At 44.7% G+C, this 26720-nt stretch overlaps 1 protein-coding gene across 1 annotated transcript in view; it reads right to left on the reverse strand.

Annotated features, from left to right (window-relative positions):
* The window catches only part of SCPEP1 (serine carboxypeptidase 1), a 32432-nt gene continuing 5712 nt past the window's right edge, over positions 1-26720 (reverse strand). Inside the window, exons 3-13 of the mRNA XM_081270595.1 lie at positions 23967-24056; positions 23034-23189; positions 22606-22680; positions 16572-16644; positions 11054-11091; positions 10321-10449; positions 9407-9500; positions 8245-8358; positions 5888-6025; positions 4824-4987; positions 1-810 (exon numbers count right to left, since the gene is read on the reverse strand). Coding sequence (XP_081126721.1) covers positions 748-810; positions 4824-4987; positions 5888-6025; positions 8245-8358; positions 9407-9500; positions 10321-10449; positions 11054-11091; positions 16572-16644; positions 22606-22680; positions 23034-23189; positions 23967-24056 — 1134 coding nt within the window. The 3' untranslated portion in view covers positions 1-747. The remainder of the gene's footprint in view (positions 811-4823; positions 4988-5887; positions 6026-8244; positions 8359-9406; positions 9501-10320; positions 10450-11053; positions 11092-16571; positions 16645-22605; positions 22681-23033; positions 23190-23966; positions 24057-26720) is intronic.

A 26720-nucleotide genomic window follows, 5' to 3' on the forward strand; every position in this document is an offset into this window, starting at 1 on the left:
TGAGTTTATTATTTTAATTTCAGAGAAATGTAGCAATCCTTTGGCTAAACAATCACACTTTTACAAATTTACTGTAAGCAAATAGCAAGAAGGTACATAGAGCTAGAACCATCAGGATGAATAATCACCAGAGCACCATTTAAAATAGTGACAAACTAGAAATCACTCGTGGGAAACCACCAGGAATTTGGTAAATACACCATAGTATGTCCACAAAATGGAATGCTCAGAGGCCATTAAAAATGTCACAGAAGAATTTATTGACATTAAAAGGTGTTTAGGACATATTGATCTCTGAACACCGGAGATGGTAAAATAACAATATAGCCATGATTCCATTTTTGTAAAAAATATAAATGTCTATATATGTAACCAAAAAATACCTGTGAGGCTAGATACTGAATTGGTAGCAGTGCTTACCCCTGGAAAGGGAGGGTATGAGTCTTTCTTTTGTTCTTTGCTTAACTGTATTTCCCGCCTTTTTTAAAAAACAAATCATATCCTTTGATTTTGCAATCAGAAAAAGTCACTCTATGACAATCCTTCACTTTGATAAAAACAAATCCATTAAAAAAAATGTTTTTTAAGAAGCAGAAATGATTCCCAAGCTGCCCGAGGCTGTGGCAGCTGGTAGGGGCCTTCACAATCCCAGCCTGAGTTAGATTCAGGGAGGAGCACAGCTTCCTCCAGTCCTCGGTTTGCTCCTGCGCCTCCAGGCCACGCCAGCTCCTCTCAGCTCGGTACTTCCTATTCCTGCTGTGTCACCAGCCTCATCATCTTCAGAGCCATGGCCCCTTGGTCAGAAGGAACCTAGAACCAAGCAGGATCCAAGTTAGTGCTCCTAGTGCCATTCCTGGGCTGAGGTTGGGGACAATATCCTGAACCCTTGCTCCCAGGAGGGAGCCAGCCCTGAGACAACACCAGTGGGGACAGCTGCACCTCAGTGCATCCTTAAAGAGAGAGTCCCTTTGGGAAATGACCCCTGTGCTGGGTTAAAGTTCTTCTGAGCTCCCCCTGTGTTGGGTGACAGGGGCCTGGAGAAGTCAGCGTAGGAAAGTTTTATTGCATTTGGGGCTGATCTGTTTCTTTTTTTCCCCCTTTTTCCCCCTAGTGCTGGGGATGGACCCCAGGACCTGACGCATGCTCAGAAGAGCTCTTGTACTGAGCTACATCTCAAGGCCTTATTGATTTCGTTTTTTTCCTTTTTTGTGGTGCTGGGCATTGAACCCAGGGCCTTGTTGCGCACGAGGCAAGCACTCTACCAACTGAGCTGTATCCCCAGGAGCCCCTTATAGATTTCTTTACAGGGACTATGCTCAGGGTGCTGGGATCAGCCTGTTCAAGGAAAGAGGATGCTAAACATTTTAAAGAATTCTCTATGTAGATGGGATCTCAGGTTGGGAAGTGCATGGAGGAGAGACTGAGGGAAGGCTAACAGGAGAGCCTTGAACAAATACAAACAAGACCCTTGGTGTGGGTGGCATCTGGCCTTTTTCTGTTGTTTCTTTTGTTTTCCTTTAGCTTTTTAGAATAAAATGTAATCTCAACTCCCAAGGTAAGGCAGGAGGATCAAAAGTTCAAGTCAGCCTGGGCAATTTAGTAAGGCTCTATTACAAAATAAAAAGGGCTAGTGGTGTAGCTCAGTGGTAGAGCATCCCTGGGTTCAATTCTCAATCCTGCAAAAAAATAAAAAATAAAAAAAACTCTTTCCCATACACCACCTAAAAAGGTAGGGTCACAGGCCTCAGTTTCTCCTCTACAAAGAGACAGGTAGAGCAGGTAGGTATTCTTCTGGGTCTGAAATCCTTGGTTCCATGATTCTCTCTGGTACATTTCTGTCCTGGAATTCCCCTGTCAATCAAGAGTCCCCAGGAGGCAAGGCATTTAATCAAATAAAGGGGAAGTGATAGGCGGTGACAACAACATTCTGTAAGAGTTATTTTAAGCCTGTCCCCAACTGGTCTGTTGTTCTAAATGTGACAAACCAAGAGGAAATGGGTCTGTACTCTAACACTGAAGCAAGGGGTTAGTGCATGGAACTAGTGCTTTGCTCTAAGACTTCCTGCTAGCTTTAACCCAGTCAGTATGAAGGTGCTCAGATACACGGAGCCATAGATAATGCCCCTTATCCGCAGACCCTGTGGCCTTGCTTGTCCTCTCAGGGGGAGGGCTACATTCTTCCCTTTAAAGGAAGCTGTCATCTCCTCCCTCACTCCTCATTCGTGTTCTCCCACTTTCCACCTGGCTTTGGGGCCTGCCCTTCCACTGAAGCGCTCACCATGATGCTAAAGCCACCCTGGGATCCAGGCATTGCATTTCAGTTCTTGGTCTGTGTCTTCACTAGCATTGATATGAATGGCCCCACCCTGCTTTGGAAATGCCACCTGCCCTAGGTCTCCCTACTTCTCTTGCAGTGCCTGCCTCAACCTCACTGTGGCTCTTCTTCTGCTTTGTAAGTCTTCAGTCAGTCCTGCTGCGTCCTCCTGTTTCTGACTCCCAAACCTTCATCTCCAGGTCTTGACTGCAGACCTTACCTATTCAGTTTATATATGAAGCACTTGTGGACTATGCACTTGGCTGTTAAATGAAACTCAGCAGATGCAAACTGCCTCCCTGCCCCAAGCCAGGGTGCTGGAGCAGAAGCCAGGAGGCCACCCTTCATTTCTTTTCCATCCCAAATGATTACTAAGTCCTGCCAATGCTCCTGTCTTCTGCATGAGCAAATTCTTCTATTTTTCTCCCTTATAGATTGTCTGCTTTAGTTTTTTTCCGTGCCCTCGGCTGCGAAGATTATTTCATAGATAGATCTGGCAATTGCACTCCTTTGCTTGTCCCCTCCGTGGCCCCTTAACCTCTGAGCTCCTCAGGGTGGGGTGGAAAGTCCCCCTTCCAAGCTCACCTCTCCTCAGCTCATCTCCAGAGGCCTTGCTGCCTGCAGGCCCCGCTTGAGCATGTGCACACACTGCTCTCCTTGCTTCTCCTCTTTACCTAATTCACTCCTGCTCATCATGGAGGGGCCAAACTTCTACACCCCCAAGCCTGGGCTGGGGACCCTTCCTTGGTCCAATCCCTTCTCCGCACTGCTTACTCCATGCTATTAAGAGTCTACTTGTGCTGAGTGCAGTAGCACACGTCTGTAATCCCGATAGCTTGGGAGGCTGAGGGAGGAGGATTGCGAGTTCAAAGACAGCCTCAGCAAAAACATGCCACTAAACAACTCAGTGAGACGCTGTCTCTCAATAAATAGGTCTGGGGATGTGGCTCAGTGGTCAAGTGCCTCTGAGTTCAATCCCCAGTATCAAAAAAAAAAAAAAAAAAGTCTATTTGCACTGGGCATGTTGGTACATGTCTGATATCTCAGTGACTCAGGAGGCTGAGGCAGGATTGCAATTTAGAGGTGACTTAGCAAAATGAAAAATGAAAAATTTAAAAAAAGGGGTGTATCTTAGGGTAGAGCAACCATGGGTTCATTGTCCAGTATCACACACATGCACACAAATCTACTGACCTGACTGTACCCTAGACCATGAACTTCTTAAGGGTAGGAACTATGAACCATTCATCTCTGTGCTGCCAGTACTTATTATATAGCACAGAGTTTAGCACTTAACAGACAACCAGATGTTTGCTCTAAGAAGTCTCTGGGGTCCCTCTGCCTCCTGCCAAAGTTTCTTAAACTCTTTTTCAGGTATGTGGGTGGGACAGGGATTTGGGGGCAGGACTAAGGCCTCCATAACCTCCCTCAACTCAAGAAAAGTCGCTCAATCAACAAATAACCTAAGGGAAGGCAGTATGTTCATTTTGTAAGTGCTGCAGTGTGACAGGCTCATGGCTCATCGCTGCACCCAAAGACTCCTCTTAACACATCCTGGGGCCACCACTGCTTGGAGATGCTCCTGCTCCTTCATTCTGTGACTCAGCTTGACAGAGAAGTAGGCTTTCACTTTCATTCCCTGAAAATGGCCAAGGAAGGCAATTCTTCCCTTCTTCCCAGACCAGGACAAATTGTTAAGGGAAAAATATCTAATTAACTCATTTAAACCAAGAATAAAGGACACAGAGCCCAAAGTAACTCTCTCTGGAGGACTTACTCTTTTTTTTTTTTTAAGAGAGAGTGAGAGAGGGAGAGAGAGAGAGAATTTTAATATTTATTTTTTAGTTCTCGGCGGACACAACATCTTTGTTGGTATGTGGTGCTGAGGATCGAACCCGGGCCGCACGCATGCCAGGCAAGCGCGCTACCGCTTGAGCCACATCCCCAGCCCCTGGAGGACTTACTCTTTAAAATGAGTTTATATTCATTCAAACCTAACAGGAATGAAACACTAATACGAGATGAGTATACCTTATCTGAAATACTTAGAAACAGAAATGATTTGGATTTCATATTTTGGAATATGTGCATGTACAGAATGAGAAATCTCAGAGACGGGACCCAAGTCTAAACATTGCTTATACACATAGCCAAAGCTAATTTTATTTTATTTTAGGTACCAGGGATTGAACTCAGGAGCACTGAGCCACACCCCCAGCCCTATTTTGTATTTCATTTAGAGACAGGGTCTCACTGAGTTGTTTAGTGCCTTAATGTTGCTGAGGCTGGCTTGCGATCCTCCTCCCTCAGCCTCCCTCAGCCTCCCGAGCTGCTGGGATTACACACGTGCACTACCATGCTCTGCCTAAAGCTAATTTTATGCAACGTTTTCAGGGCACCTATATTCCAACTGTGTCTAATCATACCAAACATAAATTTTTCCATTTGCTATGTCATCTTGGAACCCAGCTCAGCATGATTTTAATTTGGAACAAAAGTTGGCTCTCACCATGTGACCAGCTCTTAGAATCCAGTAGAAAGCCAGGTTCTTGTAGGACTTGACAAAAGCAGATGTTTCGGAGGATTCAGGGTCACTGTACAGGGGCTTCCATTTCAGCTCATTGAATTTGGGCAGTTCTGGCCACTGCAGCTTCCGCACCCAGGCCTCCTGTCCTGGTAGAGGGACAAAGAGAAGAGCCAGGTATTAACACCTGGGTAGAATGTGTGGAGAGGGGAAGGAGGGAGACTAGGTCTTATAACTTGGTGGTTCCCAAATTATAATGTGCAACATAAAATTCGCTGGGATCTTGTTTAAATGCAAATTCTGATTCAGTGGTTCTGGGTATGGCCTTAGCACCTGCATTTCTAGCAGGTTCCCAGAGATACTCAGGCTAACAGTGAGAACCTAACAGCTATGAAGCTATTTTTGCCTCTGATTCTCTCACTGCCCTCTGCTCTTTAGAAAGAAACCAGGGACCCCTGGAGGCTGACGGGGCTGTCAGGAGGACTGAGAAGGAGCAGGAATGAGAGGGGATAAGGATCACCTGGGCAGCTCATGGCAGAAAGCAGCAGCTCTCTAAGCTGTCCTTGGTGTCCTCGCCTACAAGTCAAAAGGCCACTCAATCCTGCCAGCATCAAGGAGACTCACGCCTGTCACATCTCGGGCCTCGCTGTGCCTGCCAGTTCTGAGACCCAGTCTCTGAGCCTCCGCCTGGCCTTGCTGAAACCAGGAGTGAGCATAGGCTGGCCAGCAAGGCAACAGGGCAGTGCTCAGGATCCCACAAGCCATTTCCCCTGGGCACAGAGAGTTGTTAGGGGGCAGGCATTGTCCTGTCCTTTAATCATAGTCAAGGGCCTCAAAACCTGAAGGGCCCAGACTTCTCTGAGGGGTCACAGCTGCATGCAGCTTCCCTTTCTTGAAGAGCCAAGGTCAGGGGTAGATGGACACAGCAGGAAATGGCCTTCCTCTTGGCACCAATGTCACCAACCCCAAGACTCATGTGTCCATGACCGGTTCCCTTCTAGCTCAATCCATAAAACAGCCTCGATGTGTCCCTCAGCAATGCTTCCTACCTATGGTGTCCACAATGAGATCGAGCTGTCCATTATATATAGTCACATTGACCCCGGCTTCCAGCAACTCGTCCACAATGCTGATGACCGGCTTCATGAAGTCCCCCTCCATGTTTAGGAAGACACTAGAAGACTGGGCTGAATAAGGGAAAGAAGAAAGAGGTAGAAGCTCGGAATCTGCCAGAACAAGAGGTCTCTTTCAGCCCAAGCATCTAGGAGTCACCACCAAGGACCTCCTAGCAAAGGCTGAAGGACAGGTGCTCCACAGACAGGGCCCCACCGGGTCTGCAGGCTGTGCCTGAGCTGACTGAGTAGACGAGAAACCCGGGCAGCACACGTGATCCGATCACTGGGAGCTTGTGATGACAGCAGATGCCATCTTTAATAGGAAATGGAAACCTGAAGGTGGTTTTGTGTAAGGAAACAGGGAGGCAAAGGCCCAGAAAACTCTAAGCTTGTCCACCTAGGGAATAAACTGTGTTTGGGGCCAATGTTATTCTTTCTTTTGTGCTGAGTAATACCAGGGCCACCTTCCAAGTCCTGAATGAGGCTGGTTACCTTACAATGAGCCAAACCAGAACTAAACCAGTTCACAGCTGGCCCACAGGAAAATAAAAGGGACAACAGACCCCGGGCTGGAGAGGAGCCAGGCAACCCAGCATTCCTGCTGGGTTATAGCCATCAGCAGCAGCATCACATTGGATGACTACAATAACAGCAGAGGCCACCATTTATCTGCCAGTCACGGTGCTAAGTGAGCATTTTATTGTTTTTTTTTTTTTTTTTTTATCACTACCTTGAGAGATAAGGGGCCTTAACTTGGACAAAATTTTTAAAAAATGAGGCTCAGAGAGGCCGAGAAAATGCCCAGAGTCAAACAGCTTGTCAGTAGCCAGCTAAGACTTGAACTCAGGCCTGGTTGACACTAAGATGTAAGTTTCACTACAGACTGCAACTCAAGACTCTGGGGTGGGCTGGGATGTGGCTCAAGCGGTAGCGTGCTTGCCTGGCATGTGTGCGGCCCGGGTTCGATCCTCAGCACCACATACAAAGATGTTGTGTCCGCCGATAACCAAAAAATAAATATTAAAAAATTCTTAAAAAAAAAAAAAAAGACTCTGGGGTATTGTCCAAGAACAATTTGTCCTTTCTTGATCACACACAGGCAGATATGGAGCCAAAGAGAGGTTTTTGGTTTTGGTTTTATTTCCTCTTTCTATCAGCAATCATCTGCAAAAATATAGTCACCTTGCCCATTCACTGGGGCTAGGAAAAAATCATCATGAAGATAAAATGAGGGTGGTGAGCAGAAAAGATGTGCTCGTGAGCGTGCCCTACACTTGGCCTCCTGTGATTCCCCACGTCGCTCCGTGGCATGACAGCTCTCTGCAGTGGTACCCTCCCCTTGCAGCTTCACACATATTCTATCCTTGCATTTGATCCAGGAAAATAAGATAACTAGGTCTAGAATGAGCCTTCTAGTGCATGCATGTTGGGATAAGATAGTCCATGATCCTGGACTATCTCAGCTTTTTGGCAGATGCCAAGGAGACACCCTAGAAAGGGGTCTCCTGACCCCACAGTCTTGGGGGATCTCAGATACAAACCAAACCCCCTCTCAAGGTGCATGGAATGTTTTTCCTCCAGAAACTCGAGAGTGCTGCTTGCTTAAGGCTTCCCTATTGGACTAAGCGGGGAACTTTTTGAGGCTTTCCTCCTGGCTCTGGTCTCTTGAGACACCAATATTTCCGTACTATAGCCTTCAGACCAGAATGTGGTACACGGCTAAGTACATCCAGCATTGGGTTGTTGGGGAGGCTGGCAAGAGAGCTGGTCAAGATCTGACCAAGCCCATGAGCATATCTGCATCCTTCAGAGGACCTCTGGCTGGACATCTCATCTGTGACCAGCTGCAGCCTTGGTCATGGCTTTTTTATCATATATATGTAAAATACATATGCATAAAATTATATCTACCTATCTATCTATACACACACATACACACACACACACACACACACACACACGTATAAAATTATGGAAAATCCCAAACCATTACCAAGGTAAAGAGAAGAATATAATTCCCATATACCCATACTAGGTTTCCACAATTATTGACTCATAACCGATCACCTGCCATTTCTCTCTCCACCCGCTTCCCTGCCATCCCCTTGCTTTCAACCAAACTTGACATGTCATCGACTGTCTCTCCACCTACTTCCTCATCTGCAAAATGTGGACAGGTAGTATTGTTTTACCTGTAACATACCATCGCCACCGAAACCCACTGTGCAAATTAAGACCTCTGAAGTTGCACTTTCTTCCCTCAAACTCTACAAATCAGGTCACATAAGTACCTCCCCAGGAGATATCCTCAGGGATAATTTTGAGCTTCTTTCTGATGGGGCCATTCATGAGCTGACTTAAGGCATCTCCTTGTAGGTGTCTCACGTGGCGTTGAAAAAGACGGACTGAAACCAAACAGGGAGGCAGTGAGTCAAAGGACTGGAAACATGACCATGGGGACATCTTTCCCAAGCTGCTGGGGAAGCTGGGCAGGAAGAGGGAGGTTTTGGGCTGGATTCACCCCGGGGGGAGGAAGAAAGCTGGGAACAGAATGACAGAGGAGAGACTATTCGTGTTGATGACTGCATCCCGTGCACTGTGGGCCATTGAGGTGATCCAGAACAGCCCGAGAAAATCTGCTGAGAAGAGGAATCTAGCAAGATTCCTACAGCTGTTCAGGCCTCTTATGAGGGAGGATTCTAGGCATTCTGCCTCCGAAGTGAACCTGAGTCAGAAAGACCACTAAATTCAGCTCTTCGGGGATCTATCTGACTAAGCACATCCAGCATTGGGTTGTTGGGGAGGAAAATAAGATAACTAGGTCTAGAATGAGCCTTCTAGTGCATGCATGTTGGGATAAGATAGTCCATGATCCTGGACTATTTCAGCTTTTTGGCAGATGCCAAGGAGACACCCTAGAAAATTTGCATGTAAATGGTAAATGGGTGGACACAAGCTGGTTCCCCGGGGGCTGGGAGTGTGGAGTGTAGCAAAGTGCTTGCCTAGCATGCGCCAGGCCCTGGATAGGATTCCTAGCATAGCCTAAAAAAAAAAAAAAAAAAAAAGAAAGCTAAAGAAGAGAAAAAGAAAAGCATATGCTAAGCAACAGAAGCCAGATGCGAAAGACTATTGTCTGATTCCATTTCTGTAAAATGTTCAGAAAAGGCAAACTAAGAGAAGCAGAAGGCAGATCAGTGGCTGCCTGGGGCCGGGTGTGGGAAAGAAAAGTGACGGCAGACAGACATGTGGGCTCTCTTTGGGGTGACAGAAATGTTCTAAAACTGGATCGTGGTGATGGCTGCACAACTCTGTGAATAACTAAAACCCGTTATCCACTTAAAAATGGGTGAATTCTGTGGTATGTAAAGTATACCTTCATAAAGCTTTTTAAAAGATGGGTTCCTTCTGGGATGAAGACTGATGCAGGAGCTAAGGGCGCTAAGGTTCACTCACCTAAATGACTCTGGGTGAACTCTAGGCTTGACTCCATGGCAGACGTGGGATTGCTTTTAGTTAAGATGTTATAGAAGTTCACCCCATCTGCGTTCTGAAATACACAAGTACATTTGGCTGTTTTTCTTTCTTTCTTTTTTTTCCCTATCATGAGGTGTAAAAAAGAAAGGCACATGGCCTCCAAGGATGGCTTTAGCTTTGGAAATTTACTAGCACCAGAGAGAGATGCAGCTCTAAAGGTGCAGAAAACAGCTGGGTCAGCCCACACTTCAGGTTCAAGCTCATCAGAACCCATCTTAGACACCACAGGAGACAACCCAGGGCCCATGTCAGAGCTGTGGAGGGTCCTCAGCTGGTGCATTCTTTGGTACATTGGAGTCAGAATGTTGCTTGGCAAGGATCCAAATAAGAGTAGCTAAAAATCCGGGCACGGTGGAGCATATCTATAATCCCAGCAACTCAGGAGGCTGAGGTGGGAGGATCGCAAGTTTAAAGCCAGCCTCAGCAACTTAGCAAGGCCCTAAGCAACTTAGTGTGACCTTGTCTCAAAATAAAAAATAAAAAGGGGTGGGGATGTAGCTCGGTGGTTAAGCACCCCTGGGTTTAATCCCTGGTACCAAAAAAAAAAAAAAAAAAAAAAAAAATCTCCAAACTCTTTACACTTACACAGTCTTCTTATAGAATACAGTCAAGGACAAGCAAGTTTGGCAGGCATTGGTGACTTTCTGACTCTTTAAGTGGTCACTACAACACGGCTCAGATCCGTCAGATTTATCATTTTGCATGTAATTATTTCAAGCTTTGTGGGGAGACCCAGAAGAGACACCAACCCAATCCTGACCACACCAGTCCTGGGCCGCTGTACCCATGGGAAAAAGCCAAGCCATGATGGTCCTTGAGCATGTCCTCTTTACCTTTTCAATGATGGTTTCTGCTTTCCCCCACAGCTGGGTGGCCTCCGTGTAGAACCCTTTATTTACAGCATCCAGGACTTGTTCCGCGACACTGGACACCTCTGCCAGACCTTTGTCTTCCAGAAGAGACTGGAATGCAAACAAAGGACAAAAAGGTATCCTTTACTTGGGGACATAAATCTGGTGTTTCAGTGGCCAAGGATGGGCAGGAGAAAGAGTGGGAGGAAGGAGACAGGGGAGCTCACACGTGAGCGGGTATTGTCACAAGTCCCCCATCAGTCCTGGGGATCAAACTCTGGGCTCATGCATGCTAGGCCAGTGCACTATCACTGAGCTACATTCCCAGTCCAAGTCACAATTTTTTGATGATGTGAGAAATTCAGTAGAAAATTAACTGAATTGAGAAGGTGGGTATGTGGGTGTTCCCTATGATCTTTCAACTTTGAGGTGATTTCCAATTTCTTATGCTACAAAGGGAGCTTAAAATTATGTCTCTTATATCTGGAAAAAAAAATGAAATAAGTGTGCTGATTTTCTTTGAATTTCTCCCCAAGGCTGGCAGTTGCTTAGAGTCTCTAATTTAATTTGGACTAATTGTCCCTAAGGAACGCTATCAACCATCTGTGCAAACTCAACTAGCTTCCTCTTTCTGGGGACAGGAGGAGGTCAGAGCGGAGAGGGCTGCGGGGCTGTTCCCCACGGAGGGTGCGAAGGTGAGAACCCACTTACTCACCATGCTGTACAGGTAAGGTCCCCAGGAGAGCACCGAATCTAAAGAAATGACATAGGTACAAATTAAGTGGGGTGTGGCTGTCTTCCCAGAGAAATGCCTCATTGGCTTTCCTCCAAAGACAGGTGCTGGATGTCCAGTGGCTTCCGCTGGGAAGGCTGCTGAGCTCCCTAGCACCCACACAGGAGGTGGGAGGAGGCCTTGGTGGCTGAGAGGTGGGGTAAAGCTGTGGGGCCTTCTGATGACGTTGAGGGCTCATGGCACGTTCATCTGACCTGATACTGGCCCAGCAAGGGAGTCACACCCAGCAGAGCATCCTCACAGGCAGGCCGAGCGTGAGTGGTGCAGGCTGGGATCTGCAGTCGTCTAGGATTTGACAGCCTAAAATAATCTCCTGCCCTCGTATCTCCGCTCCGCGTGTTTGCTCCTCTGGTGGGGAGACTCTAGCTAATAACTCAATTGTCTGTGGCTCTCCACACGATTTTCAGGTCTATTCCACAGCCACACTCAGAAGGGACCAAGGATATGAGGGCACCAAACAGCCCAAGGAGACAAACAGGAGTAAGATAAACACTTAAACAAGGAGCACAGTGAGCTGGCCCAGGTGAGTTCACGGCTACCTGGACACGAGGTGAGACAAGTGCCCTGGAGAGGTGCCAAGTAAGAATCAAGGATGTCAACATATAAAGCACTTTCGAAAATGTCACTGCTGGGGCTGAGGATGTGGCTCAAGCAGTAGCGCGCTCGCCTGGCATGCATGCGGCACAGGTTCGATCCTCAGCACCACATACAAACAAAGATGTTGTGTCTGCCGAAAACTAAGAAATAAACTATTAAAATTCTCTCTCTCCCTCTCTCTTTATTAAAAAAAAAAAAAGAAAAGAAAAAAAAAGAAAATGTCACGGCTTTGCTTAGAAGCCTTCAATGCCTCCCTAAGACCAAGTTCCCAAAGTCTGTGTCAAATAACCTCATGTTAGTGTGCATGTGAGGCAAGCACTCTACCAAAGGAGCTATAGCCCCAGCCCTCTGTGGGATTTTAATATAGGTGCCAGGAAAAGAATAGTTTCTTGGCAGGGCGTGGTGATGCATGCCTGTAATCCCAGTAGTTCAGGAGGCTGAGGCAGGAGGATCACAAGTTCAAAGCTAAAATCAGGAACTTAGTGAGGCCCTAAGCAACTCAGCAAGACCATGACTCTAAATAAAATATGAAAAAAGGTCTGTGGGGAAGGCTCAGTGGTTAAGTACCTGTAGATTCAATCCTGGTACCCCCCCTCCACAAAAAAAGAATAATTTTTCATTGAAAACTTTGGGCTATGCAAAATGGATCCTATCTCTTTACTATAGGACTTCTCAGAGTCTTTAATATGCCTGTAGACTCCAGGGAGGTGGAGCCAGTGTTTAGCACTTTCAAAACTTATGTGACCACAGAGCTCTCTGTATAGCATTTCCTGGAACAGGTATTCTTTATTGTTCACCCTGAAAAATGCAGGCATCTCAGGGTATACCAGGTCCTCTGTGACCTAGCTAACATTCACCTCCCCAGTTTAAGCCTGAGCCATAGTTTCTCGAAATACCGAATCATGGGCTGGGGATGTGGCTCAAGCAGTAATGCACTCGCCTGGCACGCATGGGGCGCTGGGTTCAATCCTCAGCACCACATAAAATACAGATGTTGTATCCACCGAAAACTGAAAAATAAATATTAAAAAATTCTCTCTCTCTAAAAAAAAAAAGAAATACCAAATCATTTATAATCCTCTAGTGCATCTCATTTTCTGCTTGATCTAGATCAGGGGTTGGCAAACTCTATAAAGCGAAAGATAGTGAATAACCTGACCTTACAGGCTAGCTGATCACTGTCGCAATTACTCAACTCTTGTCTGTGCAGACTCCAACCAGCCACACAACAGGTAAATGAACAGTGTGGCTGTGTTCCAATTAAAAAAATTACTGATGTAGGCGTCAGGGTCACAGTTTACCAACCTCTGATGTAGACCTGCACTGCCCAGAGGAACTTCCTGTAAAGCCAGAAATGCTCTGGAGCTGTGTGGTCCACAATGATGGCCAATAGCCATGTGTGTTTGTGTGTTTTTTTGTGGTACTAGGGATTGTACCCAAGGGCATTCCACCACTGAAGTTTATCCCTAACCCCCCAACCCCCCCTGCCTTTTAAAAATATTTTGTTAGTTGTCAATAGACATTTATTTATTTATTTATTTATATGCTGCGCTTAGGACTGAACCCAGTGCCTCACACATGCTAGGTCAGCACTCTTCCACTCAGCCACAACCCCATTCCCCCCAGCCCTTTTTATTTTTTATTTTGAGACAAGGTCTAAGTTACTGAGGCTGGCCTTGAACCTGTGATCTACCCTCCTGCCTTAGACCCATTGTGAGTTGCTGGGTTTACAGGCGTGAGCCACTGCAACTGGCTGGTGCATGTGTCTTTGAACAGGGATTTCTGGGAAGAAACCAGTGAATGTGTGTGTAAGTATGAGGCCAGTGATCTGGAAAATACTTGCTGAACCCAGACATTCTCATATTGGGAGAATGAGGAGCAGACAATCTTCCGAGTTTAGACTCTTGCAGTTTTTTCCCTCCGGTGGCTGCTTTACTTGCCCTGGATGGCGGCCCTACTTGGCGCTTATCTTAACCTAGAGAACTCCTTGTAATTGTCCTACCCACAGCCCAGTGCCTAAATGACACCCCGGGACTGAGAGGAATCGCTTCTAATTTCAGGACAAGTTGGATCTGGTCTCTTGGGTATGAAATAATGAACCCCACCCTAGGGAGACTGACTGGGGTGACTACACAGGGACAAGGGGATCTGTATACCCAAAGTCACTGGAGCTGCGACTAGTTAGAACCACTGTCCTGCAGGTTCCTATGTAGAAAAAGATTGTCTAGTGAACCTTTTCCGGTTCTCTTATTAACACTCTGCAGTGCTGGAAATGACGTCTGCAAACACAGGCCACTCAGGAAGCTTAAAGAAAACCAAGCAGTCAGTCTCCTAAGTCAGACCGAGGTCCAGTCAGAGGACAGTGCTACATCTGCTCCTGGGAGTGTGGCAGAAGACTCAGCTCCGTTCTGGGGAAGTGACGTTGAAGGACACTCACTGTGAGGCAAGAGGGAGTTTGAAGACTGTGATCTACCTGAGTGTGATATCAAATAGCTGGGATTCTTTTGATTATGTTCCCTTCTAGCTAGTAAAGAAAAAAGGTGTTCATGGAAATTAACAGTACTTCCATCTCAAAAAAGGAATGCTTTGGGGATGGAGGAGTGATACTTAAAGTACCCGTGGATGGGCAGATTAAGATCTGGACAAGCAATTGACCAAATTATATTATCATGCCGTGTGCATGTGTGGATATCTAACAATGAATTCCACTACTACGAACAATCCTAAGGTACCAATAAAAAGTATGGGGGAAAAAGGATCCAGACAGGCAAATTCATAAAGGGAAATGGGTCATGGCAAGGAGAGAAGGTAGATTCTGAACAGAATGAACAGCCCTTAGAAAGCCACCAGGCTACGTTTTCTGGTCTGGCGAGGTAACATAGCATCGTGGTTTAAGTGTATGGATATCAGCCCCTGCTGCCTGGGTTTGAGTCCTGGCTCTAACACTTAAGCTGTACAGATCTAAGAAAGTTACTTAACCTCTCTGAGTCTCTCTTTCATCACATACAAAATTAGGATAATAGCAGCATTCATCTTGTGCAGCTTTTGTAATGATTAAATGAAATTAGCACATGCAAAGTTTAGTGCTGTGGTGAAACTGTGATTAGATCCCATGAGGAAGTGTGAGGACCAGCACTGGAATTCTGAGTCACAAATTACTCTTATCTGTGCTCCCAACAAGGATTGCTCAGTTATGAAACTGCAGCCCTCTGATGCATCCGACCTCATCAGCACCTTGTCATTGACGTGAGCTACAGAGCGGTGTCTCACAAGGAAGCCTGCTGGTCCTCATGCCTCTGACCAAGGCTCTTGCAGTTTTGTGAAGTCCTAAGAGGTCCCTCTGCCAAGAAAAAGCCAATAGCAGCCTTCCTTTTCAACTTAACTTGATTCATGCAATTTCAGTCCTACCCTGGAGATGTCAGGCTGGAGGGCTAGAAATAACCACTCCAGGGAGCAACAGAACATCCCCAATCCACCAGGGACGTGGCTCTTTAACAAGCCAAATTCTCTACTTAGGGGGAAAATACTATCTTTGGTCAATTGTTATCTCTCTTCCAGAGACAACCCCTCTTCTGATTCCTAATTCTAAAGTTTGGTTTGTGAAAAGTCACCATTTGTTAATTTAGAATAGTAGTCTCGGGCTGGGGATGTGGCTCAAGCAGTAGCGCGCTCGCCTGGCATGCGTGCGGCCCGGGTTCGATCCTCAGCACCACATACCAACAAAGATGTTGTGTCCGCCGAGAACTAAAAAATAAATATTAAAAATTCTCTCTCTCTCTCCCCCTCTCTCACTCTCTCTTTAAAAAAAAAAAATAGAATAGTAGTCTCCAATCAGCAATGATTTTGTCCCCCCTTGGACATTTGCTGACATCTGGAGATTTGAGGGTGGGGTTACTGGGGATTGAACCCAGGGGTACTTAACCTCTGAGCCCCATCCCCAGCCCTTTTTATGTTTTATTTAGAAACAGGATCTTTCTAAGTTGCTTAGCGCCTTGCTAAAATGCTGAGGCTGGCCTTGAACTTGTGATTCTCCTACCTCAGCCTCCCAAACTGCTGGGATTACAGGCATGCACCATCATGCCTGGCTGGAGATATTCTGGGATTGTCACACTGAGGTGATGCTAATGGCATCTAATGAGCAGAGGCCAGGCCTGCTGCTAATAAATATCCTACAATGCACAGGATGGCCCCTCTCAACAAAAAAAATCACGCAACCCCAAATTGTCAACAGCACTGAGGTTGAGAAACCCTATGGCAGTTAACCCCACTAAAATGATTACTTCAGACAGCTGAAGCCACACCCCGGACATCTGCAAATAAACTCCTGTAGGTGCTCCAAGAAGAATGCTAGGTTGTGAAACCTTGCACCTGAGTGGCAAGACCTGACCATCACCTTCTCTTGCCATCAATAGGATAGAGAGATGGAAACTTCACCCTGAGTGCTCATGCCAACATCAGGGTGGTAGAGGGGACAAGCTGACAACACAAATTCGTCCTCTTGCTGAGTCACACAGACCTGCCTCTGGATCCTCACTAACCACTCATTCTGAGTGCCAGAGGATATATTCCATCACCTCTGAGTCTTTCGGAATATCTCCAATTGCAAAATTCAATTCCTTTGTTGCGAGAATCTGAGAACTCAGTCCAGGGGTAGGTGCTCTGTCAATGCATCCTCACCCCACATTTCTTGGATGCTCCCGAGGCAAACACTTTCTGTGCTGACTTCTCCATGGACCCCCAGAAATTCTGCTACCTTGTGCTTTGATCTGGACCATACAGCCCAAAGTCTGAGCAAGGGATGGGGCAGGGAAAGTAAAGATAGGCCTACAAATTCTGTACTTACCAACAGGGGAGATCCAGGAATCACCCAACGCAACCCCAGAAAAGTTGCACTTGATGGTCCCTTGCTGAATGGCCTGAAAGAGAAGCCAAGAAACACCCTCATGAGGGATCAGGGGCCTCAGCCCTTTCTCAAGGAGGCAGGCCTACCCACCGCCTTTTCTGAGCACGGAGAACTTCTGCCCGTCCTTTCCTAGATTCTCTGGCCATTGAAAGACCCAGGCACCCACCAAAGAGCAGGGGAGCTCTCCAGCGGCCATTGGCAAAAAGGAGGAAGCGCCTGCTTCTCTCTCCTTTGTCACAGGGTGCTGGCAGGATGTGTGTGAGGTCTGTCCCTAGTTGTCTCTGGCAGAAACATGGTCACACCCCCCTCCCAAGAAGTCTGTGATCCTCCCAAGGTGCTTGAGATTAATGCCAAGTAGCAGTCACTGAAGGGCTGGAGTCCTCGAGGATGCAGGGGATGCCTTAGGACAAGAAACTTGAACCCCTGATTCTTTTATTCATTTAAATATGAATCTGTCCACTATCAGGAAATTGGAAATAACCTAAACATTTATCAATAAGATGAGCTACACAAATTCTGGTTATTTCCATGATGTATGAAAAATCTTAAAAAAAATGGTAAGGCTCTGTAAGTACTGATATGAAAATATCTCTAATATATGTCGTTAATGTTTTTAAAAAAGAAAAATACAGGACTGAGGTCGTAACGTAGCTCAGTGGTAGAGCGCTTGCCTAGCATGTGTGAGGCACTGGGTTAGATCCTCAGCACCACATAAAAATAAATAAAATAAAAGTCCATCAACAATGAAAAAAATATTTGAGAGAGAGAGAGAGAGAGAGAGAGAGAGAGAAGAGAAGAGAAGAGGAGAGAGAGGGAGGTACAGAATGATGTGTATTATACAAAAACGGGAAAAAAGAATATACATAAATTTATGTAAATTAGTTTACACAGCATGCAGCACCTCTGGAACAATCCAGAAGCAGCTTAATAAATGTTTAATAAGTGCATTAGGGGAGGGGGACAAAGGCAAGACTGAGAGCTTAAATAGCATTCTTTTAATATTTCTTAAAATTTTTAATTATGTGAATATAAGTTACTCAAAGATCTAGGCAGGCGTGGTGGTGCACAGCTACATGTAATCTCAACAACTCAGGAGGCTAAGGCAAGAGGATCTGGAGTTCAAGGCCAGCCTCAAAAATTTACTGAGACCCTGCTTCAAAATAAATAAAAAGGGCTCCGGAGTTACCTCAGTGAAAAAGCACCCCTGGGTTCAATTCCTAGTTCCAAAAAAAAAAAACAAAGGCTATTAAGAGATCTAAAACAAGAAAACAGGACTGGGGATATAGCTCAGTAGGACAGCAGTTGCTAGGTATGCATGAGGCTCTGAGTTCAATCCCCAGCACCACCATCTAAATAAATAAATAAACAAAATAAAACAAGAACATGGGGCTGGGGTTGTGGCTTAGTGGTTAGAGTGCTTGCCTAGCACATCTGAGGCCCTGGGTTCAATCCCCAGCACCACATAAATAAATAAACAAACAAACAAAATAAAGATATATATATATATATAAACAAGAACACAATGAATAGCCTGACTTTGAATATCCGTATTAACAAGGAGGAATTATGCATTTGTTTGACTTTTCCAGAAGAAACTCATTTGAGTAATTTAAATAGTCCCAAGTAATAAGGGAAGTCTGCCTTGTAAAAGAGGGAACAGAATGATAGCACTTTGGAACTTCTAATGAAATCAATAGTCTAGATGAGAATTACAACCTGAAGTTGAAAAGTGGATGAGGAGCTGGACACCCAAAGAGCAAAACCAACTCTACTCCCATAACCTTCTGTTGCAGGAGTGGCTAAAAGGGTTCAATAGAAAGGTCCAACTAGACTGAGGTATTATGATATGCTTTCAGATTTGATGCAAAACAAATGCATATCACCTATGACAGAGGTCAGCGATATTTTTAATAAAGGGTCAAATATTAAATATTTTCAGCTTTGTGGACCAACCAGCCTAAATTATAATTACTCAGCTCTGCCACTGTGGTGCTGATGCAGACATAGTAATATGTAAACAACTAAACATTCTAACAGAGCTCTATTTATAGACACTGAAATTTGAGTTTCATACAACTTTTCATGTGTCATGAAATACTATTCTTCTTTTGATTCCTGACCACCTAAAAATGGAAAAGTCATTCTTAGCTCATGAGTCGTACAAAAACAGGTTGGGGGCCAATGTGACTCATGGGTCATAGCTTACTGAAATCCGACTTTTATTAGTTTCTATTTAAAATGATTACCCTGGGGCTGGGGATGTGGCTCAAGTGGTAGCTCGCTCGCCTGGCATGCGTGCGGCCCGGGTTCGATCTTCAGCACCACATACCAACAAAGATGTTCTGTCCACCAAAAACTAAAAAATAAATATTAAAAATTCTCTCTCTCTCTCTCTCTCTCTCTCTCTCTCACTCTCTTTAGAAAAAAATAAAATAAAATAAAATAAAATGATTATCCTGAGGGCTAGAGTTGTGGCTCAGTGGTAGAGCACTTGCCCAGCATGTGTGAGGCACTGGGTTCAATTCTTAGCACCCATATAAATAAGTGAATAAAATAAAGCTCCATTGGGGCTGGGGTTGTGGCTCAGTGGTAGAGCGCTCGTCTAGCATGCATGAGGTACTGGGTTCGATCCTCAGCACCACATAAATGTAAGATAAAGATATTGTGTCCACCTAAAACTAAAAAATAAATGTTTAAAAAAATTTTTTAAAAATAAAGGTCCATCAACATCTAAAAAAAATTAAAACAAAAAAATGTTTACCCTGAATGCATCAAGCCTTTAGATAGAACTTCCAGTTTTGTAAGAACTACAGTGAATAGAGAAATAGGTTAAATAATTCCACAAAGAAATTGCCAGACAAAGCCAAGAAACATGACGTTCTGTAAGACAAATGCTCTAGTCTCTTCAGCACATCATGGTCATGAAAATAGGGACTGTGCTAGAGGTAGACAGTCCTTGGGGACATCACAGCCAGATGTAACTCCTGTGTATGGACTGAATATCGGCTTGGGCAAAGCAGCTATAAAGGACATGTTGGGACAAACTAATGAAGTCTGAATAGCTGAGATGAAAACTGGTTGAAACAGAAAGGTAAGGACAGAAGACTGAGGACCATGTTTTGGTTAAAATTTTTTTCATCTATACAGAAAAATATTTAGAAAGTGATATGCTAAGGTGTTTCCTATCTGGTAGGAAAGTTAAGAAAGTGAAGCTTGCTTCTTTTTTTTTTTTTTTTTTTTTTTTTGGTACCAAGGATTGAACCCAGGGATGCTTAGCCACTGAGCCACATCACTAGCCCTTTCTATGTTGTATTTTGAGACAGGGTCTTACGAAGTTGCTGAGGACCTCACTAAGTTGCTGAGGCTGGCCTTGAACTTGCAATCCTCCTACCTCAGAGGATTTGCAGTCATGAAGCCACTGGAATTACGGGCTTTCATTTTTACCTTGTACTTGCTGCATATTCAACCTCCCTTCCTCCCTTCTCTGTGTCTGTCTCTCAGTGGTGCTGGGAATGAAACTCAGGGCCCTTGCACATACTAAGCATTTGCTTCTATCACTTGTATCTTTTTTATTTTCTTTCTTTCGTTTTTTTTTTTAGTTGTAGATGGACACAATATATTTATTTATTTATTTATTTTTATGTGATGCTGAGGATCGAACCCAGGGCCTCACACGTGAGAGGCAAGCACTCTACCATTGAGCCCCAGCCCCAGCCCCTCTTCTGACTTTCTGTGACGCCCATATATTGCTTCTACAGGATTATTTTTTTAAATAATTAATACATCTTTTTAGAAACACTCATACAAGCTCACCATTACACAACTTAAACACAGAAGTCAGGAGAAAATGGGACTCTTACTTTGCCCTAATTGTGCCCCACACCAGCTAACTCTAGTTAACGTTTTCTTCCTGACCCATCTTTGCCTTCACAAGCATATAAATATACAGCATTCATAATAAACCATATGTAATAGATGTGTCTCTTCATTTACCAACAAGGTACCCAAAATTGTCCTACAGCTTGCCTGCCACATAGCAAAGGGAGACTTCCCAGCCTCAGCCTGCACAGCTCTCTCCACTCTTCATGACTGCAAAGTGTCCCATCACTTAACGTGAGCCATCCTCCTCTGACAGCCATCGAGCTGTTTGCAGTTTGTGAACATCATGAACAATGACATAATAAATATCCTCTGATAGACACATATGTGTAAGTATTTCTGTAGGACAGATTTTGGGGAGTGAAGTTATTGGGTAAATGGGCACCTACATTTCCAAACTTGATACATGCTGCTAAATTGCTCTTTTTAAATGACTTACCCCCATAAATAAATAAATAAGTAAAAAAGACTTAACAATGTCCATTCCCACCCAAAGCACACGAGGGTATTTATTTCTCTAACTTCTTACCCAAACTGGATGCTGCCAATCTTTTAAATAATTGCAAATTTCAAGGGCGTGGCTTACTATTAATAGTTGAAGATTTTTCATGTTTGCAGGTGCTTATCCATATCCTTTGCCCATGATTTTACTAGGATATTCTCTCTCTCTCTTATTTTTTTTTTTAAAGAAATAGTAGGGTTTTTTCCTCTCAAATTCCTGAAAGCTGCTTGTGAATCTTTCCATTTGTTCATTACAAAGGTTGAATTTTTCTTTTTAATATTTTTTTTAGTTGTTGACAGACCTTTATTTTTATTTATTTATATGTGGTGCTGAGGATTGAACCCAGTGCTTCACATATGCCAGGCAAGTGTTCTACCATTGAGCCCCAGCCCCAGCCCCTAGGATATTCTCTTTTAAAAATGGATTTATCAGGCTGGGGTTGGGGCTCAGTGGTACAGTGCTTGCCTAGCAAGTGTGAGGCACAGGGTTCGATCCCCAGCACCACATAAAAAAACTAAATAAATAAAATAAAGGTATTGTGTCCATCTACAACTGAAAATATTTTAAAAAATAAATACATAGAAAAATAAAATGGATTTATTGATATATTTATATGACTACCTTTTTTCTATTATATATTTGTACAAGTGTACATTTGTCTATATGTACATATTTGTGTGCTTATGTATGTATGCATGTGCATACATACACATATACATAAACACAAACACATACATATACCTGTATATGTATAATTGCCTATGAGGCCCTAAGAAGTTTTACATGTAGCCCAACAATGAAACTTTTCCTATGTGGCTTCTGGATGTCTCATTAGTTTTTTGTTTTGTTTGTGTTTTTGCTTTTTTTAGTACTGAGGATTGAATTCAAGGGTGCTTTACCATTGAGCTACACCCCTAGCCCTTTTCATTCTTTGAGACAGGGTCCTGCCAAGTTGCTGAGGGCTGGCCTCTCATTTACAATCCTCCTGCCTCAGCCTCCAGTGTCTAACTGGGATTTACAGGTGTGCTCCACTGCACCCAGATGGATATTTTATATCACGAAGGAAAGCCTATCTTATCCAAGATTATAAAACTTTCTATTATTTCTTATAGTTTTATGTTTCCAGCTATTTTGCATTTTAACATTTTCATGTTTGGATTTTAATCTATCTAGAATTAAGTTAAAATTTATACAAAGCAAGAATCCAACTTTATATCTCCATACCATTTATCAAATATTCTGTCTGTTCTCAATAATGTGAAATGCCATCTTTATGGATGGTTCCCATACATGTATGGTCCATGTAAAAATGCATACTTCACACACACACACACATACACACATAATATAATCTGTTTCTGATTCTTTATCATGTTGCATTCAATCTATTGGTCACTATGTCAGCTCCACAGTTTTACTCAATATGTAGACAAACCACGTTCACTGTTCTTAAAGCTTTTCAAATATTATTCCAGACTTCACTTCACTCTGCATATATAAAATCCTACTCAAAGTACATTAATATCCTATTAAAAAAACATAATTAGTGTTCTTTCCAAAATCACAACAACAACAACAAATCCTCCCTGTTACCTTGTAAAGTTCTAGACCAATGCCAGCAGCCATTTTTCCTCCATAGGATTCTGAGAAAATGTAGAATGGAACCGTCTAGCAAGAAAAGGAATATACAAACAATGAAATAGCCTGACTGCTTCTAATTCACACAAATTAATTTAAAATTTTTATTGCTTGTAATGTCCAGGCAAAACAAATCTGCTTTTGTCTTTCTCTCCACATTGGATTGTTTTGTCTGATTAGCACATTGACTCCAGGGTCATTCTTTCACACTAGAGCCCTTTAGAAATGACAGAAACAGAAGCCTACAACCCACCTTAGGAGCAAAAAAGGGTTTATCTGAAATCAGCGGGGCACTGAACTCTTGGGAAAGCATACTTTTATTCGATGGATGTCCTGATGCGATTGCTAGCCCTTTACTTAGCTGCTCCAAGGTCTTTACATACCTGGAATTCTTTGTGGCAACTGAAGAAGGTCTTCAGGAGGACCATCATGTCAGAAGCCACCATGGCAAGGTCCTTTGCATACGCATTGCTTTTGTTCACATAACTGAAGCCAGTGCCCACAGGATTATCCACAAAGAGGAGACTGGCAGCCTGGAGCTGCAGGCCACAGAGAGAATGAGATGGTGCAATCAGTGGACATTTCTATCATCTCACAGGAGCTCAGCAAATCCCACGTTATGACATCGGTGTGGTTGGTGGTGATGTCTTGCTGCTAAAAGGGATTTTCAGAAAAGGGACAGGAACGTAGACAGCAGCATAGAAAGTGGGGCCAAAAGGAAAGACAGACACATAAATGGTGATCAAAGACTCTGAGCAGTCGCTTTCCACACACGTGAGTGCATGGAATGAATGTAACACGTTAGTTCAGGCAGCCCCAGGTGGTGCCCGACTGAGCAAGAAGCAGGATAGAAGAAGCAGGTCACCCAGGGTGGGCCCAGCAGAACTGGAGAGAGAGGAGGATGCGGTTCCCGTGGAGTAAGGGGGACTGGGAAAGGAAGAGGGGTAAGAATGAGGGGAAGGGGAAGACTGAGAACCAGAGGCCTCAAAAGTGGAAGACGAACAAGGCTCTTGGAGTCACAGTCAAGACATCAGGTGGACTGGAAGGGAGGACTTGCAAGCGTGGTCAGAGGGTGGGACCCTGGAATCTAAGATCACAGAGATGGCCAGCATGTTGGTAAGGACAGGGCCCCAGGTGTCCACCAGAGAAGGTTTCTAAAGGCAGATAGAGAAAAGCCACCAACTTGGAGAAGATAAGAGGAAGCCTATAGCTAATGTCCAAAGCCTCGGGCAACACAGACAGTGGGGACTGCCAACTGTGCAACCCCCCGGGAGAGGCTGCAGGACGGGTGCAACTGGGGGCTGCCATCCTCATACCCAAGTGGTTTTTCGTGGTTTGAGATGACTGTCGAGGGGCCCAATTTCCTCAAAGTTTCCAAATCCAGTGCTGGAACCGCCTGGACCACCCTGTGGAAGAGACAGAAATCAACAAAGTAAACCTAAAGAAAATCGAGTCAAGGGGCTGGGGTTGTGGCTCAGAGGTAGAGCGCTCACCTAGCATGCTTGAGGCATGAGTTTGATCCTTAGCACCACATAAATGTAAAATAAAGATATTGTGTCCACTTAAAACTAAAAAAATAAATATTAAAAAAAAGAAAAGAAAATCGAGTCAAATCTTAGTCATCACAATGGATGAGCCCGATCACTATAAACAACTTATGATTTAGTGATTGCTTGGTCAGTCTGTGCAAGATGCATGTCCCCAGCGACCCACGGGCTCCGGCAACAGGCTCTTGTGGTAACTTCTGAAGTCTTCCTCTTTGAAAGGACAGAGTTGGGCTAAGAGGTCCTCAAGGGAACCTTCCTGATTCTCTGAGTTTGAACCTTGCCCCTACATCACAAAAGACTTTTCAAAAACAACTCTAACCCTTCTCACTTCAAAGAAGAGCAGTAGGCCCTGAAGAGGGGATGTGGCTGGCTCTGGGCCATGCAGGGGCTCTGTGGGGATTATCTGGGCTCTGTGATGAACCCCTGTGGATAGACAAGGGCTCAGACTGAGAGGCTGCTTGGTCAAGTCAACTCCCTGGATATAACGGAGCAAATGTGCAAGTCCCGGGGCAGGAGCGCTTGATATGTGGGCATCCAGCGGCAGGGCAGAGGCAGGATTCTGCACTGAAGCTTGGGGACACTACTCTGTGACGGGCAGAAGTTCTATGGGCTCTGAAAGGCTCAGGGAGGAGAAGAAAGGGGAGGAGGAGAAAGAAATGAAGGGGCAAAAGTGGGGGAGGTTGGGTGGGCTTTCTGTCGGCAACAGGAGATGGTCAAGGGAAGGGAGGGAGCCTTTCTGGAAAAATCTAGTGGGCCAGCTGAGTTGGGGGTGCATGACAGCATTATCAGTAAGGCTCAAGGCCTAGAATAAAAGGAGATAGCCTCTTTGTGCACAGTTGGATGAGTTGGAAAGGGAGAGAAGATGGAAAGGAGATCATTCCAGCCCAACAGAAACCCAGGCAGTTTGTGCAGGGAAATCTAAAGAAAAGAGAAGGGGGAGGCAGGGCTGAGGGCTGGATGGACAACGGCAAGAGACCCCCACAAGGAAAGGCTCCTCACACTAGTGCTGTGACTGTCACCAACCTTGCTAAGATAAATGGAAGGCCACGACTCCCCTGGATTATAGGCACTTTGTATCTTAAGATTTCCCAACACAGCAGTAAAAAGTTCACAGTCCAGTTGGAGATGTTCATCTCGTGTGCTGACAGCAGCCACAACAAGAGGAAGGCTGTGACTGGAATATCCCACCACAGGAAACAGAGGAGTGAACCACGCCTGCAGGGTGGGCTATGCTGTCAGTTAGAATCAAACTATGAAAACGATGTGGCAACACTGAAAAATGCTTACAAGGCAATATGAAACCCAACTTTTAGTCAGGATGGGACAGGATCAAAGTGAAGAGTCCCCCTTCCCTGCAGGCTCCTAAGACCATTGGTAGGGTGTGGTCTTTTTTTTTTTTTTTTTAAAGAGAGAGTGAGAGAGGAGAGAGAGAGAGAGAGAGAGAGAGAGAGAGAGAGAGAGAGAGAGAAAAATTTTAATATTTATTTTTTAGTTCTCGGCGGACACAACATCTTTGTTGGTATGTGGTGCTGAGGATCGAACCCGGGCCGCACGCATGCCAGGCGAGCGCGCTACCTCTTGAGCCACATCCCAAGCCCAGGGTGTGGTCTTTAGGGACCAAATGAGAAGCTGGAGAAGCTGGCTGGAGGACACTGCTGTTCTATCTGAACACACACAAGATTGCAAAATCTTCAGGATGGGGCACTACCGTGGTGGCCCAGGGCTACCCAGCGACTCTGAAATATGGTAAGTGTGTCAGTGGATCAAAAGAAGTGCGTACATGACTTGAAAGTATCCCTAAAATAGCTTGCTACTCCACTCCTGATGTGACCTCGATTCTCAAAGATCCTCTGGAGAAATCAGTGCGTGAGTCCTTGGTAGATTGCTACGAGAGAACGCCTTTCATCTGAATTAATTGTTTCTTCTTTAATCATATATATGTATTTTTTTCCTTTTCCCTTGAGCCTCTAGGGAAATGGAGAAGAGCAATCTTTGTGTCTTCAGTAGCTAATCTTTAAATAGAATCTCAGCCTGAAAGGTTAAACTAACTAACCAAAGGTCACAGAGGCTGGAGGCTGGGCAGAGATTGTGGGGCAGAATCCCCCTTCCCTGCAGGCTCCTAAGCTGTCTGAGAAAGGGGTCTCTACCACTCAACTTTGGGGATGGTGACTTCAGATCCAAACTGCTGGATTTCCTGATATTTTGAAAGAGGAAGGAAACGTCCTGATTTTAAAATCTTGGCAAACTGGTTCAAGTTGACCCAGTAGTCAACCAAAAGTTTCTGGAATCTGGTGTTTTTCAAATTGTTTTCCAGAGAGCCTAGAAAGTACCTGAGGGTGGCCAGGGACAAAGAAGAGGCCGGACACACAGGACTCAGCACCCCCTCCCACCCCAGCCTCAGCACTTCTGCTTTATCTGCTCTGGTTCCTGTGTGGAAACTTTCATCTGTGCGTAAAAAAGTTCTGCTGATTAACAAGTTTGAAAACCATCCAAATCACCCCGCTTAGAAAACTAAGGCTCAGA

The sequence above is a fragment of the Spermophilus citellus genome (assembly GCF_964194105.1).
Source record: "Spermophilus citellus genome assembly, chromosome: 17".
NCBI classification, from domain to species: domain Eukaryota; kingdom Metazoa; phylum Chordata; class Mammalia; order Rodentia; family Sciuridae; genus Spermophilus; species Spermophilus citellus.